Raw genomic sequence first — 21,350 nt, 5'->3', positions numbered from 1 at the left:
CTATTTTGAAATAATATAAAATATTTTAACTGTCTTCTTTCAAGTAATTTTGAGCTCATATTTTGAAATGTACTTATTTATTAATAAAACATTTATTGCAAACTTACTAGATAGTAGGCACTGTTCTAAGCAGTGGAGATAAATCCGTGTCCTTATCAAAATATCATAACTTCTACAATTTTGAGAATTTGTATGGAAACATTTGTATTATGACAAGTTCTCTTTGTTCTATAAGCATGAAGAGTGATTATTAATAGGAGAGCCTCATGACAGCTTTCAGGGTGTTCATATTATGCTGTGACCTGTAATTCTTTCCAAACCTAGGGAGAAGATAGCATTTTTTAGAAGACCAACAATTAACATACCTCTTCTGCCAGTTGATGATGTTTGATGTAGTGTGTTGTACACTTGAAGTGTTCATCGGTGTGTTTCATTTTCATGAAGTTTTTGGACGAGGTAAATTTGTCTTTAAAATATTTATGCAAAAGTTTTAATAACATTTTGTACTAAAAACTCTATAAATATGTATTTTATAACTGACAGCAGAGTTTAACTTTTCCTTTTTGTGAAATTAACATCTCAAAACAGGGTTATTTTGAAAAGATCAAGTATCATGTTAATAGTGTACAGTTTTTACACTATTTTATTAGACTTACAGGGTGGAAGACGAATGAGTTCAGGCAAATTCTTTGTATTGTAATTTATTTATAATACTTTTTTTCCTTGAAGAAAAATACTGACTTTAATTTGTATTTTAAAGACTAAACTTTTGTGCTTCAGTATTTGTCATGCGGTTACAATGGAGCTTTGGGGCCGGTTCTGTTTCTGCCACCCAAGCCGCAAACACTCTGTGCTGAGCGCGTCACTTGTATCCGTTTCCCGCGTGTACCTACCGCGTATCTCGCACGCTCCGCACTCTGCCTTTGCTCACGGTTGCACGCGCTGCGGCCCTGCGGGCGACCCACGGGCCGTGCGAGCCGAGCTGTTCCCCGTGCGGCCGGCGCACCGGCCGCCTCTCTTGCCATCTGCGTCTTTGTGCGCTCGCCATGAGTCTGGGGCAGGCTCCCGGCCCCCGCAGCCCGGCCTCCGGCCTGCGGGTCCAGGGTGGCCGTCTGCACTGCCCGCCCTCAGCAGACCTCCGGCAGCCCCCCTTGGAGCCTGCCCCATCCGATGATCATGACCGACGAGACCGCGTGGAGCTCCTGCACTACGGCTCTGTCACGAAGGGAAGCCACGAGAGCTAGGAGCGCGCGTTTTCAGAGAATCCGTGAGTCCGCGGGTGGACAGAGTGCTGTGACACAGACGTGATGGCCTTTGAAGGCGCTTGTCTGGGGAAGGAAGCGAGCACATGTGGGGAGTGACACTTGCCCAGGGAGTCACTTACAGGAGAGTATTTGATTTAAATCAAAATCCGCCCCCCACCTCCCCAATACTGGAGTCTGCCCAGTATTTCTTAAGAAATCTTAGAAGTAGTTCATGAGCAAAAAAAAAATTTATGTAATAAAAATATATCTGTATTCTTTTAAAATGTCAAATGATCTAAATATTTTGCCATATGCATATTTATTATATATGAAATGCACTCTCTTTTGTGAGGCCCTGTGTGAGTAAAGAAAGTTAAGTTACACAAAATGTAAAAGAAAATACAGCTCATCCTGTACACCCCTACCCCCTCTCTTTTTCCTTGAAAATAGCTCTTTTAATCACTGCGCCTCTCTTTTCATTGCTCTAAAATCTCTCTGTATAAGGTGCCTTTCTTCTAAATTGCGTTAAAAATAAATTTTGTGAAAGCATTTCATTCATAATTGAGTTATTATAACAATGTACCTTCTTAGTAATGCTATGATCTGTTGCTATGTATTTGTTCCTCGGGTCTTCTCTACTCACACTCCCTTTTTGGATCAGTGTTTTAGTATATAATACCAATAATGTAGTTAGAGACTCACAAGCATTTCTTATCACAGCCACCACCTAAGCATACAACACGGTCAATGATGCAATTGCTGAAACTTTAAAATCTAACAAAACTCTGCCGTTGGATGGGTAGAGCATGTACATGCCAAATTATGTCTCAGGTGCATGGCTGTTAATGCAGAGACTTCCTCAGATGCACTGCCTATCTGCTCCTCTTAAGCAGCTGTACGAATATAAAAATCCTCAAAACAACTGTTCTTGAATAAATTTCACTACTTACAAAGTCCCTTCCTATCCCCCTCAGTTTCCCACACATTTTTATTTGAAGTGTTTTTCTTTCACAGAGTTGGGGCTCTCTTGTTGTGTTTTTAACCCCACCTTAACCAAACACAAATAAAGGCCCACTTTCATGGCAGTTCACTGGCCTCATGGGTTTACCACCCCTGTTTTATTTCACCCTGCTATAACCTACATGTGATTGCTTTTGTAGCCAAATGGCATCATAGTAAGGAAGTAAAATCAAGACAAGTGAAGATAAGTTTTATGTTGCCCATGGAGATCCGCCTCCTTGAGTGTTCATTATCCATGCTGGAAAACAGTCATTGTTAACAAACTTTAGTAGACAGATAGAAACACTTTAAGATATCTTAACACTATCAGAAAAGTAAAGTCCTATTGCTTTACATTTATTTTTTATATGCCCTTAAGTTTTATGACCTCATCATAAGGTAGCATAAAATATTATATCTTTAGCTATGATTTAGAAGTCAGTCATTCATTTGTTTTTTCTGTGTTCATTTTTTAAATAAAACAGGTATTTACTGAGTACCTTCTGCATATGACACACTATTATTAAACACTGCAATAGACAAATTGCCTCCTTTATGAAAGTGTCACAAATTATGACTTAAAATGTGCTAATATGCTGTGCTTTCTGATGAACAATTCCAGTCAAGGTGGTCAGAGTTGGAATTAATAATATTTATATCCCTTTTCAAAAAAGCTATTGGAATTCTTCTGCAAGCTTCTCTGAAAATAATACTTGAGACAGAGAGAATTTTTTTTTCTACTTCAGCTGATCACTGCATTGTGAAACTGGTTGAACACTGCTTAAATAAATATCCCTATATTTTGGGAATAAGTTATAATCACTATTTCTCTGTTTTTGTCACCAGTTTTTTTTAGTCATTTGTATTGTTTGAAATTCTTAAAATTAAACTAGTCTTTTAAAGAACAGAGTAGAAATGTGTTTTTTAATTTGTTTTATGTTATAGCAATTAATGTCTAAAAACAGAATACCAAAACCAATCCCCATGGTCCTCTCACCCAACACCAATATGAATCAGTCACCTGCACTTCCATGCACTTCTCATATTTGAAGCTGTCCCTACATGATACTTCATCTGTAAATATTTCATTTCCCATCCTTTGGTTACGTAGGGCTTTCTAAGGTTGCCATCATTAACAGAAACTTAAATTTTATAACAAATTTTAAATAACAAAAGATACTGTTTCACATTTTTTTCTTGAAGTATTTCAGTAGTCAGCAACAGAGTGCCTGAGTGATCAGTTAAGCGTCTGCCTTCGGCTCAGGTCCTGATCTTGGGGTCCTGGGATCCAGACCTGTGTAGGGTTCCCAGCTCAGTGATGAGTCTGGTTCTCCCTCTCCTACCGCTCCTCCCCCTCGTCTTTCCCTCCTTCTCTTTCTCTCTCTCTCTCTAGCGCATATGTGCAAAAATAAATAAAATCTTAAAAAAAAAGTCATCATCAATAAAACATACATGTTACAAGAAAAGATGCTCCTGTATTTCTTATTGGAACTCTATGTCAGGAATAATCTTGAGCAAACACCAATATATATAGATATATTTCTTAATATAAAACAAAATGTCATAAAGTCCTTTGGCACTTTTTTTTTAAAGATTTCATTTATTTGACACAGAGAGAGATCACAAGTAGGCAGAGAGGCAGGCAGAGAGAGGGGGAAGCAGGCTCCCTGCTGAGCAGAGAGCCTGATGCGGGACTTGATCTCAGGACCTGGAGATCATGACCTGAGCCGAAGGCAGAGACTTAACCCCACTAAGCCACCCAGGCGCCCTCTTCGGCAATTTCTTAACAGTTATTTTCATTGTCATTGAATTGTATGAGTTCTTCATTTGTACTATGTTATTAGACACTTAATTGGGTATACGATTGCAAATATTTTCTCCCTTTTTTTTACACTGCCTTTTAAAATTTCTATTGTGTTCTTTATGGCAGAAAATTTCAATTTTCAGTGAGTCCAATTTATCTTTTGTGTGTGTGTGTGTGTGGCTCATGCTTTTACTCTGATATCTAAGAGACCATTTGCAAACCCAAGGTCATGAAGATCTAACCCTTTCTTCTGTTAGTTTTATGGTTTAGTTTATTGTCAATCCGTTTTATAAGTTAGTTTTTGCATATCAAGTGTAGTAGGATTCTAACATCATTCTTATGTGTGTAGATATCCATTTGTCCATCCACCATTTGTTGAAAAAAATATTCATATTTTTCCAAATGGCATCCTTGTTGAAAATCAATTAACATAGTTGTATGGGTCTATTTCTAGGCTATTTAATTCCATAGGTACATGTACTTATCTTTATGGCATAACTACACTATTTTGATAACTATAGCTTTGTAGTAAATTTTGAAATCAGGAAGTATGAAACCTCCAACGTTGTTCTTATTTTCAGTATTTTGGGGACTTCAGGAACAGTTGCAATCCTAAATTTTAGCTTTCCCATTTTTTTGCAAAAATACCCATTAGGAAACCAGCTCACTTCAGGCTGCTGTAACAAAGCACCATAGAATGGATGGCTTAAACAACAGAAATTTATTTTTTCACCGTTCTGGAGGCTAGTGTAATAGAATTTGGATGATGGCTCTTTCATGCTGCAGATGCTTGCTTTCTAGTGTGCCATGTGGCCTTTCCTAGTGAAATAAGTATGTGTTGTGTTTTCTTATTTTACCATCAAACATTAGATGTATTGACTTTATAGTGTAGTGTTTAAGTACTATTAATTTTTTGTCATTTATTTAAATTACAGGATTTCAAGAAGAGTAAATACCACTCAAGACTTTACTTCCTTTTCTGGGGAAGCATTAGTGTGTTTCCAGTTGTACATAGGGTAGTTAGGCAGAATTACACCCTTCTTATTGTCTTTGTTCGGAAATTAAGTATGGTTTAAGGAGAGTCATATGGAGGTCATGTTGGCAATGTGGGTTTATGGTGGTTAATTTTGTATGTCAACTTGATTGGGACACAGGGTGCCCAGACTTTTGGGCAAACAATGTTCTAAATGTGTCTATCAGGGTATTTCTGGATAAGATTGACATTTGAATTGTGCACTAAGTGATAGCCCTCCCCCATGTGATGGGCTTCCAATTGTTAAAAACTGAATGAAACCAAATGGCTGATCTTCTGCAAATCTGGGAACTCCTCCTGCCTGACCGCTTGACCTGGAACTTTGGATTCTTCCACCCTTCTAGCTTCAGCTGAAATACTGACTTTCCTGTGTCTCAAGCAGGTCAGCTTTTGGATTGGTACATTAACCACTGTTTCTCCTGGAACTTTATCTTGCTGCTGCAGATCTGGAGACTTTTCAGCTTATGTAATCACATGATCCAATACCAAATAATAAATAACAACAAGTACAGATGCTATTGGTTTTATTTCTCTGGAGAACCATGACTAAAATACACCTTCATATCACATTTCTCCTGATAAAGAGTTAGTTTGACTACTGTAAACCTTTGGCTCTTCTAGAGTTAAAGCTGAATGGTACAATATTACATAATTACTAATTTTCTTGGTTCCTCATCACACATATACAAAATAATTTCCTATTTTAGTGTTTAAGGTAAATACTACCAGGAATGTGTAGTGATATTGCTGAATTTTTAAGTTTTTAGGAGAATTTTTATGTGTGATAAAGCTGCCATGTATTTTTTTATCTTTTGAATATTAAACACCAAACATATGATTTGTGTATATTTTTTTCTCATTCCTTGACCTTTGATGCATTAAAGTTTTTTTATTTAGACAAATTTCACTTAATGTATTTTTGTTGCTTATGCTTTTGATAGTTTTCATACTAAGAAATCATGGGAAAACAAGGTCATGAAGGTCTTAACACTTCTTTGAATATTGCACTTTTACCTTTGTAAGTATCTGTATATTTACGTATGTAATATGTATTAAATTTTACATGTAAGCATAGAAAACAAAGAAATACATACACACCATATACCAACAAAGCTATTTTATTATTTTTTGACTTTAGTGAAATACTAGGATTTCTACATTAAACCAGGTGTTGGCTTTAAGAGCGAATTAAACAAATAGATTAATGATATTAAGGAAAACATTCATCAATTACTATTTTATTAAGTGTTATAAAATTAAAAGGAGTTCTTTTCTACTGTATTTCATGTGTGGAATTGACCTTTTTATACTTGAATCTTAAGGTTAATTTTGGTAATCTATGTTTTAAAACTATTTCATCTGTGTCTTAAAATTATTGTGTATAGAGCCATACAAGTTAATGTCTTTTGTACTTTCATTTTCATAATTACTTTCTATTTTTTAATTAACTTTGTGTATTTGCCTTTCTCACTTTTCTTTATTAGATTCGGTATTATATATTTAATTACGGTTCTTAAAAAAATAATTAGGGTTCTTATTTTAAAGATAATCAGCATTTGGTTTTAATTGTAATAGTTTGTGAAATACTGGTTTTTTTTTTTTTTTGCGGCTTACTTAGGTGTACTTTTTTCCCTTAAATATTCTTTTTAAAATAGTTGTTTGGATTGGGTATGTTACGTTTTACTATTTATATAGCTAGAACCAAATTGGTACTATTCATTTTCCCACTGTCAATGGATATGTTTTAACTATCATTATTTGTAACAATCCTGTAATTGCTCTTTGTATTTCCTTGCTAACTTAGGAGATACTTAGGTACGTGTGTCATTTTAAATTTGTTTTCTCTTCAGTTTAAGTTATAGGTAGTTTCTCTGAATGCCACAATGAAAGCAAGAATGTTTTCTATAGGGACGCCTGGCTGGCTCAGTCTCAGTCAGTAGAACATGCAACTCTTAATCTTGCGGCAGGGTGGATGGGTCATGAGTCTGAGCCCTACAATGTTGGGCATAGAGATTACTTAATAATAACAAACCAGTAAGAATATTGTGTACAGTGTCCATAATTATATACACTCAACCCAGTATCCACTTTGTTACAGATCACGTTTCTAGATTTTCTATATTTTTGTCAATTTTTTTCCATTTCATCTACCCTAGATTATTAACATTATATAATATGCCCATATATAATATATAATGGTAGTGTATATCTACTTTTCTTTGCATCCTAGATATTTCTACTCTTGAACATTTTGCTGTGTTAAGTGCAAATTGTTAATACTTAAACCATTGTGCATTATAGCATTAAGAATTTGTCTGTCAATGCTTTTTAGACTCAATGTGATAGCTACTTATATTTTATTTGCATTTTCCGGGCATATTTCTGTAAATTTCTTATTTTCAACCTTTGTATTTTAGCTACATATGTTTCTTTATACACAGATTAGCTTTCAATTTTTGTTAATCTAAAAATGTTTTAATCTATTACATTTGGGAATTTTATTGATATGTATGACCTTATTTCTGGTTTTTAAAATGTGTTCAAAGTTATAGACATATAATATTTACTGTAACCTATTTTGCAAATGTGTGCCATTTACATTTGCATTGTATTCTGGTTACATTATTTAATATATATATTTGTATACTCTTTTAGTGACTTTTTATTTACTTAGTATCTGTTGATTTCTATAATAAGCAGCATTTAAATTAGAAAGTATCTTCTTTCCTCACCTTCTCCTTTGTGTTGGATTTAAAGTTTATCCTGTAGAGATTCCTGGCTGGGTCAGTTGGAGAAATGTGTGACTCTTGATCCTGGCATTGTGAGTTCAAGCCCCATTTTGGGTGTACAAATTACTTAAATAAATAAATATTTTAAAACTTCTATAAAAACAAAGTATATCCTGTTAAGTTCTAGTTAATAAGTAGACCTTTAATAATAACTAGAAGTTTTATATATGTTATATAGAAATTATATATACATATATATACACATGTAACTAGAAGTTAATAACAAGAAGTTAATCAACATGCTTATTATTTTGTCATAATACTTTTAAGTCCTCATTCTCTGATAGCTGTGAAAATGCGGATTTTCAGACCTATATTTCAATATACATATTCTCTTTTTTAAACCATTGTTTTGTGTTAGGTTTTGTGAGTATTTTATATATACATACGTTCATATTTATATATACATACTTTTATATTCTTTATATAATTTATATAACAAGACACCTTAAATATGTTTGAAACACACACACACACATATATATATATATAAAATAAAGTATTTCTGTCATTCTTAAAGATATCAGTCTCATTGTTGCCATCTCCTTTTAGTATTTTGTAAAGTTATGTGTGTAAATCAAACTGCTCCAAATATAGAAATGGAAGGAAGACTTACAAACTTCTTCTATGAGTCCAACAAGACCTTGATGTCAAAACCAGACATAGACCCCACTAAAAAGAAGAATTACAGGCAATATCTCTGATGAATGTGGGTGAAAAATTCTCACCAACGTACTAGCCAATAGGATCCAACAGTACTTTAAAATGATTCTTCACCATGACCCAGTGGGATTTATTTGGGGGCTGCAGGAGTATATATATATATAGCTAAAATATATAGTTAAATTTCCCAGAAAGAGCCTATTAGAACACTGGAGTTCTTGTATGTTGATATTATATTGCCTGTGCATTTTATACTTGAAAATGATTTGGCTGAATCCAAAGTCCTTCACTCCTGTTTTCATTAAAAAAAATTAATTTAAATTCAATGAGTTATCACAGGGACACCTGGGTGGCTCAGTTGGTTAAGCAGATGCCTTTGGCTCAGGTCATGATCCCAGCATCCTGGGATCGAGTCCCACATCGGGCTCCTTGCTTGGCAGGGAGCCTGCTTCTCCCTCTGCCTCCGTCTGCCAGTGCTTGCTCGCGCTCTCTCTCTCTCTCTCTGACAAATAAATAAATAAAATCTTTAAATTCAGTTAGTTACCATATAAATTATTAGTTTTCGCGGTATAATTCAGTGATTGGTCAGTTGCATGTAATATCCAGTGCTCATCACATTGCCCAAATACCTCATCCCCTCACCCCCTCCTCTTCAACAACTTTCAGTTTGTTCCCTAGAGTTAAGAGTCTCTTATGGTTTGTCTCTCTCTCTCTCATTTTGTCTTTTATTTTTATTTCCCTTTCCCTATGTTCATCTATTTCTTAAATTCCACTTATGAATTAATAATTAATAATCACATGGTGTTTATCTTTCTCTGACTTATTTTGCTTAGCATAATACCTTCTAGTTCCATGTCATTGTAAATGGCAAGATTTCATTCTTTTTGATGGCTAATATTCCTGGTGTATATGTCATATATACACATATATCATCTATATATACATATATGTCACATCTTAATATATCTTGTGTAGATGTGTGTATATATATTGCAAGATTTTATTCTTTTTGATGACTAATGTTCCGTGTGTGTGTGTGCCACATCTTCATGTGTATATACCTTGTATATATCTTCTTTATCCATTCATCAGTCCATGGACATCTGGGCTTCTCCCACAGTTTGGCTATCGTGGACATTGCTGCTGTAAACATTGGCATGCGCGTGCCCCTTTGGATCACTACATTTGTATCCTTTCAGGTAAATAACCAGTAGTGCAATTGCTGGGCCATAGGATAGTTCTATTTTCAACTTTCTGAGGAACCTCCATACTGGTTTCCAGAGTGGCTGCACCAGCTTGCATTCCCACCAGCAGTGTAGGAGGGTTCCCCTTTCTCCGCATCCTGCCAACATCTCTTATTTCCTGAGTTGTTAAATTGAGCCATGCTGACCAGTGTGAGGTGGTATTTCATTGTAGTTTTTATTTGTATTTCCCCTGGTACCAGGGGAAAATGTAGAGCATTTTTTCATGTGTCTGTTAGCCATCTGTATGTTTACTTTGGACAATTGTCTGTTCATGTCTGCTGCACATTTCTTTATTTTCTCTGTGGAGTTTGGTAAGTTCTTTATGGATTTTTTTTTAAGATTTTATTTATTTATTTATTTATTTGTTTGTTTGTTTGACAGAGATCACAAGTAAGCAGAGAGGCAGAGAAAGAGGAAGAGAAGTAGGTTCCCTGCTGAGCAGAGAGCCCGACAAGGGGCTCGATTCCAGGACCCTGGGATCATGACCTGAGCCAAAGACAGAGGCTTTAACCCACTGAGCCACTCAGGCACCTCCTAGATTTTGGACACTAGCCAGCCCCTTGTCTGATAAGATGTTTGGAAATATCTTCTCCCATTTTATAGGTTAGGTTGCCTCTTAGTTTTGCCAACTGTTTCCTTTGCTGTGCAAAACTTTTTATCCTGATATCCCAATAGTTCCTTTTTACTTTTGTTTCCCTGGCCTTTCGAGACGTGTCTAGCGAGGAGTTCCTGTGGCTGAGGCAGAAGAGGTTGCTGCTTGTAGATTTTGATAGATCCTGTCTTACATTTTGTTCTTTCATCCATTTTCAGTTTATTTTTGTGTACAATGTAAGAAAGTGGTCCGGTTACATTCTTCTGCATATGGCTGTGCAATTTTTCCAACATTGTTTGTTGAAGAGACTGTCTCTCTTCCATTGGATGTTCTTTCCTGCTTTGTCAAAGATTAGTTAACCACATTGAGTTAAGTGACTATTTTTGGTTTTTGTCTTCTATTCCTTTGACCTATGTGTCTGTTTTTGTGCTGGTGCCATGCTGTTTTGATTATTATAGCTTGAAGTTCAGAATTGTGATGCCCCAGCTTTGGTTTTCTTTTTCCACATTCTACTGGCTATTTGGGTTCCTTTCTGATTCCATACAAATTTTAAGATTGTTTGTTCCAGAACTGTGAAAAATGTTGAATGTATTTTGATAGGGATTGCATTGAATATGTAGATTGCTCTGGGTGGCATAAATATTTAAACCATATTTGTCCTTCCAATCCATGAGCATGTAATGTGCTTCTATTTCTTTATGTCTTCCTCAGTTTCTTTCTATAGTTTTCAGAGTAAAGAGCCTATACCTCTTTTGTTTGGTATATTCTGAGGTATCTTATGTTTCTGGATGCAATGGAAAATGGAACCAATTCCCTGATTTCTTTCTTGCTTCACGAGAAGTGTGTAGAAATGCAACTGATTTCTGTGCATATATTTTATATCCTGGGACTTTGCTGAATTCCTATATGAGTTCTGGCAATTTGGGGGTGGAGTCTTTTAGGTTTTCTGTGTAGAGTATAATATCATCTGTGAAGTGTGTGTGTTTGAGTTCTTTGCCAATTCAGATGCCTTTTATTTCTTTTTGTTGTCTGCTGAGGCTAGGACTTCTAGTACTGTGTTGAACAATAATGGTGAGAGTGGGCATTCCATGTCATGTTCTTGACCTTAGGGGAGAAGCTTTCATTTTTTCCCCAGAGGATGATATTAGCTATCAGGTTTTTGTATATAGCCTTTATTATTTGGGGGGTTTTATCAAGAAAATATGCTGTATTTTGTCAAATGCTTTTTCTGAATTAATTGAAAGGATCCTCTGGTTATTATCCTTCCTTTTTTTAATGTGCTGTATCATGTTGATTCATTTGCACATGCTGAACCACCCCTGCAGCCCAGGAATAAATTCCACTTGGTCATGGTGAATAATCCTTTAAAATACTGTTGGCTCCTATTGGCTAGTATGTTGGTGAGAATTTTTCATCCATGTTCATCAGGGATATTGCCCTGTAATTCTCCTTTTTAGTGGAGTCTGTGTCTGGTTTTGGCATCAAGGTCTTATTGGACTCATAGAAGAAGCTTGTAAGTTTTCCTTTCATTTCTATATTTGGAGCAGTTTGAGAAGAATAAATATGAACTCTTTAAATACCTGGTAGAATTCCCCTGGGAAGCCATCAGGCCCTGGGCTCTTGTTTGTTGGGAGATTTTTTTATTACTCCTTCAAGTTCCTTGCTGGTTGTGGGTCTGTTTAAGTTTTCTATTTCTTCCTGTTGCAGTTTTGGTAGTTTATATGTTTCTTGGAATGGGTCATTTTCCTCCAGATTGCCTAATTTGTTGGCATATAGTCACTCACAATGTGTTTTTATAATTGTGGAGGTTTCTGCCTTCTTGTTTGTGCTCACTCCTCTTTCATTCATGATTTTATTAATTTGAGTCCTTTCTCTTTTCTTTTGGATAAATCTGGCCCAGGGGGTTATCAATGTTATTAATTCTTTCAAAGAAGCAGCTCCTCGTTTTCTTGCTCTGATCTACTGTTCTTTTGGTTTCTATTTCATTGATTTCTGTTGTACTCTTCATTATTTCTCTTCCACTTTTGTATTTAGACTTTACTTTTGGATTTAGGCTTTACTTGCTGTTTTATCTCCAGCTCCTTCAGGTGTAGGGTTTGATTGTGTACTTGAGACCTTTCTTGTTTCCCGAGAAAGGCTTGTATTGCTATATACTCTCAGGACCAGATTTGCTGCATTCTAAATAAAGGGTTTGAACTGTTGTGTTTTCATTTTCATTTGCTTCTATATATTCTAAAAATTCTTTCTTTGTTGACCTCTTCATTCCTTGTAGGATGCTCTTTAAACTCCAATAATTTGAGATTCCTCCAGATTTCCTCTTGTGATTGAGTTCCAGTTTCAAAACTTTGTGGTCTGAAAATATGCCGGGATGATCCCAATCTTTTGGTACCAGCTGAGACCTGATTTGTGACCTAGTATGTGATCTGTTCTGAAGAAGGTACCATGTCCACTGGAGAAGAATGTGTATTCTTTTGCTTTAGAATGGAATATATGCTCTGGATGTGTATCCTTGAAGTCCATCTGATCCAATGTGTCATGCAAAGGCCTTGTTTTCTTGTGGATCTTATGCTTAGATCATCTGTCCATTGCTGTGAATGGGGTGTTAAAGTTCCCTTCTATTATTTTATTATCATCAGTGTGTTTCTTTATTTTGTTATTAATTGGTTTATTTAATTGGCCTCTCCCAAGTTAGGGGCATATCTATTTATAATTGTTAGATCTTCTTATTGGATATACCCTTTAAGTATGACATGGTATCCCTCTTCATCTTTTATTAAACTCTGCTTTAAAAATCTAAATTGTCTGAAATGAGGATTGCTGCCCCAGTTTTTCTTTTCACATTCATCTGCTAAATTGTTCTCCACTCCCTCACTTTCAATCTGGAGGTGTCTTTGGGTCTAAAATGAGTCTTTTGCAGGAGGCACATCAATAGGTCTTGTTTTTTTTTATCCAATATGATTCCATGTGCCTTTGATTGGGGCATTTACCCATTTACATTCAGAATAACTTAAAAGATATGACATTGTATTACCTGTAAAGTCACTGTTTCTGTAGATTGTCTCTGTTGTGTTCTAGTTTTACTTTTGGGCTCTCTCTTCATTTAAAGGATTCTCTTTAATACTTTTTACAGGGGCTGATAGTGATCACAAATTCTAGTTTGTGTTTGTCCTGGAAACTTTTTATCTTTCCTTCATGCTGAGTGACATCTTTACTGAATGAAGTATTCTTGACTACATATTTTCTAATGCAGCACCATGAATATATAATGCTGGTTTTTCTGGCTTGCTAGGTCTCTGTGGATTGGCCTACTGCCGGTCTAATATTTCCATCCTTGTAGGTTAAGGTCCTCTTGTCTTGAGCTGTTTTCAGGATTTTTTCTCTAGCTGTGAAATTTGCAAGCTTCACCTTATATGTCAAGGTGTTGACCTATTTATTGATTTTAAGAGGGGTTGTCTCTGTTTCCTGGAATTGAATGCCTGTTTTCTTACCCAGATTAGGGACATTCTCTGCTATAATTTGTAGAGTTTATTTCTCTGGGGTGGTTGTTTTTTTTATTTTGTTCTCTTGTTCATCTATTCATACTGGAAAAAAAGACTAGACGGAGAGGGACTGGGTGGCTCAGTCAGTTAAGAATCTCCCTTAAGCTCAAGTCATAATCCCAGGGTCCTGAGATCATGTCCGACATCAGTCTCTTTGCTCACCAGGGAAACTTCTTCTCCCTCTGACACTCCCCGTGCTTGTGCTCTGTCTCTCTCTGACAAATAAACAAAACCTTTTTAAAAATGACTAGAAGGAGAAATTCACAATAAAAGAAAGAACAAGAGGTAAAACTCTATACTATTGATTTAATCCATATGGATATAAGTAACATGTCAGACCTAGAATTCAGAATAATGACGATAAAGATACCAGCATGGGTTTCAAAAAGCATAAAAAGTACTAGAGAATCCCTTAGTGCAGAAATAAAAGACTAAAATCTAATCAGGTCATAATTAAAAATGCTTTAACTGAGATGACAGTTTAGAATGGACACTCTAAAAGGCTAGGGTAAATGAGGCAGAAGAGAGAGTCAGTGAATAAAAGACAAAATTCTGAAAATGATGGAAAGTAAGGAAGCCAATGAAAAGGAAGAAAAACAGCTAGAGGATCTTCAGGAGAGGCTTTGAGAATCAATAGCCACAATAATCAAACTGAGGAAAAAGCTGAAATGTCCTTCAGCAGATGAATGGATAAAGAAGATGTGGTTCATATACAATGGAATATTACTCAGCCATCAGAAAGGATGAAATCGTAACGTTTTACATCATTGTGGATGGAACTGGAAGGTACTGTGCAAAGCGAAATAAGTAAATCAGGAAAGACAATTATCATATGGTTTCACTCATATGTGGATTATAAGAAACAGGACAGAGTATAATAGGGAAAGGGAGGAAGGAATGGGGAGAAATCAGAGAGGGAGGCAAACCATGAGACTCTTTAGTATGGGAAAGAAACAGGGTTGCTGGAGGGGATGGGGTGGGTGGGGTAAGTGAATGATGGACACTAAGGAGGGCATGTTTTGTGATGAACATTGGCTGTTACATGCAAGTGATGAGTTACTAAGCTCTACGTTTGAAAGTAATTGAATTTAAATACAAAATAAAAAATATTGATATTGCATTCTGAAATGTTGCTTTCTGAAATTTTTCCTTTATTTTACTTCTAATAGTTTTTATTGTATTCTGTAATACTTTTTAGACCCAAGATAATGTCACTTGTGCCTAGATATGGTTTTACTTGTTCCTGTCCAACGTGGCTGTCATACCTTTTTTTTTTTTTTAACTTGACTAATGGTCTGTACTAGAACTTATAGTATAATGTCGTTAATAGTGAGAGTAGACTTCATTGTCTTCTTCTTGGGAAAAACCAAGTCTTTCACCAATAAGTGTAGTTCCAGTTGTGGGTTTTTTTCCAGGGATGCCATCTATCAGATTTCACCTTTATTATTATTTATTATTATCATTACTATTTTCTTCTTTCTGCTTGTATATGGTTAATTTTCCTTTTCTTTTAATGTACTAATTTGAGGATTAGGTAATTAGGTAATTAATTCAAAATACTTATTTTTCATAGAGGCATTTAATAAACCAACCTTTAACTTTAACTCCATCCCATAAGATTTGGTATGTTGTAACTTCATTTACATTCATCCCAAAGTATTTTTAAATTTCCTTTTTTGATTTCTTCTTAGACTATTTTTTGGGAATGTACTATTTATTTTCTACACATTTGTGTGTTTCCCAAATTTCTTCCTTTTATGGATTTCCAATTTCATTCCATTGTGGTTGGAGAACATATATTGTGTTATTTTTTTTCCAAATTTATCAAGGTTTGTTTTATTGCCTAGAATATGATCTATACTGGAAAATATTCCTTGTAAACTTGAACAGAGTGTGTATTTTTGCCATTGTTGGGTAGTTTGTGCTATAAATGTTTCTTATGGGCTACTTGGTTTATGCTGTTCCTCAAGTCTTCTGTTTTCTTGTGGTCTGTTGTGCCATTGTTGTATCCATTATTGCAGTTAGGGTTTGGAAGTTTTATTATTTTACATTGTACATTTCTCCCTTTATTTCTGTCAGTTTTTAAAATTTAAATTTTAAGCTGATTTGCCCTTTTATTAGATGTATAAATGTTTGCAGTTATTGATGAATGGATTGATTCTTTTATCATTACCTAATGTCTGTCTTTATCTGTGGTAACTTTTTGATTTGTCTGTTTTGTCTGATAATAGCAAAGCCATGAAAGCTTTCTTGTGTTGCTCTTTGTATGGTGTATCTTTTCCTTTATTTTTAAGCTTTATATTTGTCTGTCTCTAATGTGTCTCACATAGCATGTAGTTGAATCTTTTTGTTTGTTTTTAATCTAGCTTCTGGGGCCTTGGGTGGCTCAGTTGGTGAAGCATCTCCCTTCAGCTCAGGTTATGATCCCAGGGTCCTGGGATTGAATCCCACACTGGGCTCCCTGCTCCCCCTCTGCCTGCTCTTCCCTGTTTGACTCTCTCTGTGTCAAATAAATAAATAAATAAATAAATAATTAAAGAATGAAAAAACTAGTTTCATAGTCTATGCCTTTTGAGTTGGTTGTATAATCCATTCACATTTAATAATTAAAAACTATATTTTAATAGTTGGATTTATGTCCACCAGTTTAATTTTTTTTCTCTGTGTCATGTCTTTTAATTCCTTCCTATCTCTTCTACTATTCCTGTTAATTAAGTAAATTTTCTTGCTGTTAACATCTGGAGCCATTTCCTTATATGGAGAAAACTTTTTTCCCACCTACCTCATTTATACTATTATTGGAAAATATTTTCCATTTTTGTATAATTTCCAAAATACACAATATGTAAATTGCTTTATGATACTGCTTTTTAGATAAGTTAAAAGGATGAAAAAGAAATTGATTTTTATATTAATTTTTAAATTACATAATAATACTTCTAGGTGCATTTTGTTTATCATTTTGTGGATTCAAATGGCTTTCTGAGGTCACTTGTTTTTAGACTCAGCTTCTTTTATTATTTCTTGTAAGGCAGTTCTGCTATTGACCTGTCCTCTGTATTTCTTTATCTTAGAAAATGTTTACTTGGCCTTTTGAAAAGTAGCTTCTAAATATAAGAATGTTTAAGATACAAGATTCTTGGTTGACAGTTTTTTTTTCTTATATCCTTTGAATGTTTTCTCACTACATCCATGTTTCTGCTGAGAATTAAGCTGTTCAATATGACTTGAATTTCTTTTTTTTTTTTTTTAAGATTTTATTTATTTATTTATTTGACAGACAGAGATCACAAATAGGTAGAGAGGCAGGCAGAGAGAGAGAGGAGGAAGCAGGCTCCCTGCTGAGCAGAGAGCTCAATGCAGGGCTCGATCCCAGGGTCCTGGGATCATGACCTAAGCTGAAGGCAGAGGCTTTAACCCACTGAGCCACCCAGGCGCCCCATCACTTGAATTTCTTTGTACATGAAGAGTTTCTGACATCTTTCCATTGTCCTCCTTGGAGTTCATTTGGCTTCCTTGCTGTGTGTATTAATGGTTTTTAATAAATTTAAGAAGCTCAGCTTTCAGTTTTCCTTTCTTTTCTTTCTTCTTTTAGCTTCCTTTTTTGATTCTGATACTTTCTTTTTGAGTATGAGGATAGGTGCAGTTGTGTCACATTTTCTTTGGACTATTCTACTTCTTTATTTTCTTCTAATTTCATGGATTTTTCATTTCAGTTTATTTTTCAGTATCACAATTTACTATTGTTTTTAAAAATTAATTTCTATGTTTACTAATATGATACAGCCATTGTTATAAGGCCTTCTTATCATGATTTCATTTTCTTTTTTGAACATATAATGACTATCTTGAATTCATGTTTGTTAAACATGAATTCTCTGTCACTGTCACAGATAATGTCCTGTCTCATATTGGGTTACACTTTTATTTCTCTGGATTTCTCATAATTTTTGTTTGAAACATAATTTTTTGTCATAAATTTTATTTGAAACTAAATTTTGTTTGGAACTAAAATTTTTGTTTGCACCTTTAAAAAATTATTCTTTAAATTCCAGTTAGTTAAGATATGGTGTAATATTCGTTCCAGGTATATGATATATTGATTCAACACTTTCATACACATCCAGTGCTCATCAAAACAAGTGCACTCCTTAGTCCCCATCACCTATTTTACCCATCCCCCACCTAGCTCCTCTCTAGTAACATCAGTGTGTTCTCTAGGGTTAAGAGTCTATTTTTGGTTTTCCTCTCTCTGTCTTTTTGTCCTCTCTCCTTTTTCATCTGTTTTAAATTCCATATGTAAGTGAAATCCTGTTTTTGTTTTTGTTTTACAAAACAAAACATATTCCTTGCCACATATTCCTTATCCACTCTTCAGTTAATGGCCACCATAATTTGTATTTGGTTGATAATACTGCTGTAAACATTGGAGTTGGATAAATATCTAGCTGTGCAATTGCTGGATCATTTGGTAGTTCTATTATTAACTTTTTAAGGAGGTTCCATACTGTTTTCCAGAGTAGCTACACCAATTTGCATTCCCACCAACAGTGCAAGAAGTTTCCTTTTTCTCCACATTCTCACCAACAACTGTTTTGTCTGTATTGTTGATTTTAACCATTCTGACAGGTATAAAGTGATACTTCATTGTAGTTTTGTGTTTTGTTTGTTTTTATTTCAATTCAAATTAGTTAGGATATATGGTAAAATTGGCTTCAGGTGTAGAATTTTTTAGTTCATCACTTACGTACAACACCCAGTGCTCATCGCGCAAGTGCCCTCTTCATACCCATTATCATTTAGCCCAATCCTTCTCCCACCTCCCTCCATCAACACTCAGTCTGTTCCCTATAGAGTCTCTTGTGGTTTCTTTCCCTCTCTGTTTCTTCTTCTCCCCCTGAGATGTTCATCTGTTTTTTCCTTAAATTCCACTTATGAGTGAAGTCATTTTATTTTTCTGACTGATGTATTTCACTTAGCGTAATACCCTCTAGCTCCAACCGTATTATGGTAAGTGACAAGATTTCATTCTTTTTGATGATTGAGTAATATTCCATTGTAGATGTGTACCACTTCTTTGATATCAGTTCATGAATTGATGGGCATTTGGGCTATTTCCATAATTAGGCTATTGTTGGTAATGCTGTTATAAATATCAGGGTGCATGTGTCCCTTTGAATCAGGATTTTGTGTCTTTTGGAAAAATCACTAGTAGTGCAATTGCTGGGTCATGGAATAGTTGTATTTAGAACTTTTTGAGGAAACTCCATACTGTTTTCCAGCATGGCTTCACCAGTTTGCATTCCCACCAGCAGTGCAAGAGAGTACCCCTATCTCTGCATCTTTGCCATCATCTCTTGTTTCCTGACTTGTTAATTTTAACCATTCTGAACATTGTGAGGTGGTATCTCATTATGGTTTTGGTTTGTATTCCCAGTGATGTGTGATGTAAAGCATTTCTTCATGTCTGTTAGCCATTTACATGTGTTCTTGGGGAAATGTCTATTCATATCTTTTGCCCATTTCTTGACTGGATTTTTTGTTTTTGGGTGTTGAGTTTGTTAAGTTCTTTGTAGATTTTTGGATACTAGCCCTTTATCAGATAAAATATTTGCATATATCTTCTCCCATTTCGCAGGATGCCTTTTATTTTGGTTTCCTTTGATGTGCAGAGGCTTTTTGTCTTGATGAAGTCCTATTCATTTTTGTTTTTATTTCTCTTGTCTTTTTGATGTGTTGAACAAGAAGTTGCTATGGCCTAGGTAAAAAAGATTGCTCCTTGTGTTCTCCTCTAGGATTTTGATGAATTCCATTTTGACTGTGTGTGTGTGTTTGGTGTAAGAGAGTGGTCCAGTTTCATTCTTATGCATGTGGCTGTCCAATTTTCCCAGCACCATTTGTTGAAGAGACTGTCTTTTTTCCATTGGATATTCTTTCCTGTTTTCTGGAAGATTAGTTGACTATAGAGGTGAAGGTCCATTTCTGAGCTCTCGATTCTGTTCTACTCATCCATGTAGCTGTTTTTATGACAGTTAACCATGCTGTCTTGATGAGGACAGCTTTGGAATTCAGCTTGAAGTATGGATTTGTGATGTCTCCTGCTTTGCTTTTCTTTTTCAATAGTAGTTTGGCTCTTCAGGATCTTTTCTGGTTCCATACAAATTTTAGGATTATTTATTCCAGATCTATAAAAAATGTTGATTTTGTTGCTGATGTTGAAAAATGACATTTTAACAATAAATTTTCTCCTTTCAATTCAAAAACATGGAATGTTTTTCCATTTCTTTGTGTCTTTCTCAATTTCTTTCATGAATATTCTGCATTGTTAGAGTACAGATCATTTACCTTTTTGGTTAGGTATATTTCTAGGGATCTTATGGTTTTTGGTAAAATTATAAATGGAACTGGTTCTTAGGTTTCTCTTTTTTCTGCCTCATTTCTTCTTTAGGGAAATGAAACTGACTTTTGTGCATTGGTTTTATATCCTGGGACTTTGCTGAATTCATGTACAAATTCTAGCAAATTTTGGGTAGAGTCTTTCAGGCCCTCCCCCCTTTTTTGAGATTTCTGTTCTCTTTTTTTAAAAAAATATATATGTATATGTTTTTTATTAACATATAATGTATGAGTAGCCCCAGGGGTTCAGGTCTGTGAATTGCCAGGTTTACACACTTCACAGCACTCACCATAGCACATACCCTCCCCAATGTCCATAACCCCACCACCCTCTTCCAACACCCCCAACCCCAACAACCGTCAGTTTGTTTTGTGAGGTTTAGAGTCCCTTATGGTTTTTCTCCCTCCCAATCCCATCTTGTTTCATTTATTCTTTCTACCCCCCAACCCCCCACCCCCACATTGCATCTCCACTTCCTCATATCAGGGAGATCATATGATAGTTGTCTTTCTCTGATTGACTTATTTCACTAAGCATAATACCCTCTAGTTCCATCCACATGGTTGCAAATGGCAAGATGTCATTCTTTTGATGGCTGCATAGTAGTCCAGTGTGTGTGTGTGTGTGTGTGTGTGTGTATCACATCTTTATCCATTCATCTGCTAATGGTCCATCTGCTGATGGATATCTATATATATATATACACACATATATATATGTATGAATGTATGTATGAATGTATGTATGTATGAATGGATAAAGATGTGGGGTGTGTGTGTGTGTGTGTATATATATATGCTGATGGACAGCATATATATATATATGCTGATGTGTATATATACACACACATATATATGTGTGTATATATATATACATCTATATATATACATCTGCTAATGGTCTGCTAATGGTCCATCTGCTGATGGACATCTATATATATACACATATATACATATACATATATATACACACACACACATATACATATATATATATAGATGTCCATCAGCAGATGGACCATTAGCAGACAATTAGCAGATGCATAT

At 35.2% G+C, this 21,350-nt stretch overlaps 1 protein-coding gene across 1 annotated transcript in view; it reads left to right on the top strand.

Moving 5' to 3' along the window:
* WWC3 (WWC family member 3) overlaps window positions 1-1,792 on the top strand; it is a 184,534-nt gene extending 182,742 nt beyond the window's left edge. Inside the window, exon 23 of the mRNA XM_080795962.1 lies at window positions 325-1,792. Within this exon, the coding sequence (XP_080652088.1) occupies window positions 325-391 (67 nt within the window). The 3' untranslated portion in view covers window positions 392-1,792. The remainder of the gene's footprint in view (window positions 1-324) is intronic.
* The last annotated feature ends 19,558 nt before the right edge of the window (window positions 1,793-21,350 follow it).

The sequence above is a fragment of the Martes martes genome, assembly GCF_963455335.1.
Source record: "Martes martes genome assembly, chromosome: Y".
NCBI classification, from domain to species: Eukaryota; Metazoa; Chordata; class Mammalia; order Carnivora; family Mustelidae; genus Martes; species Martes martes.
This window is presented reverse-complemented; position numbering and strand designations above follow the sequence as displayed.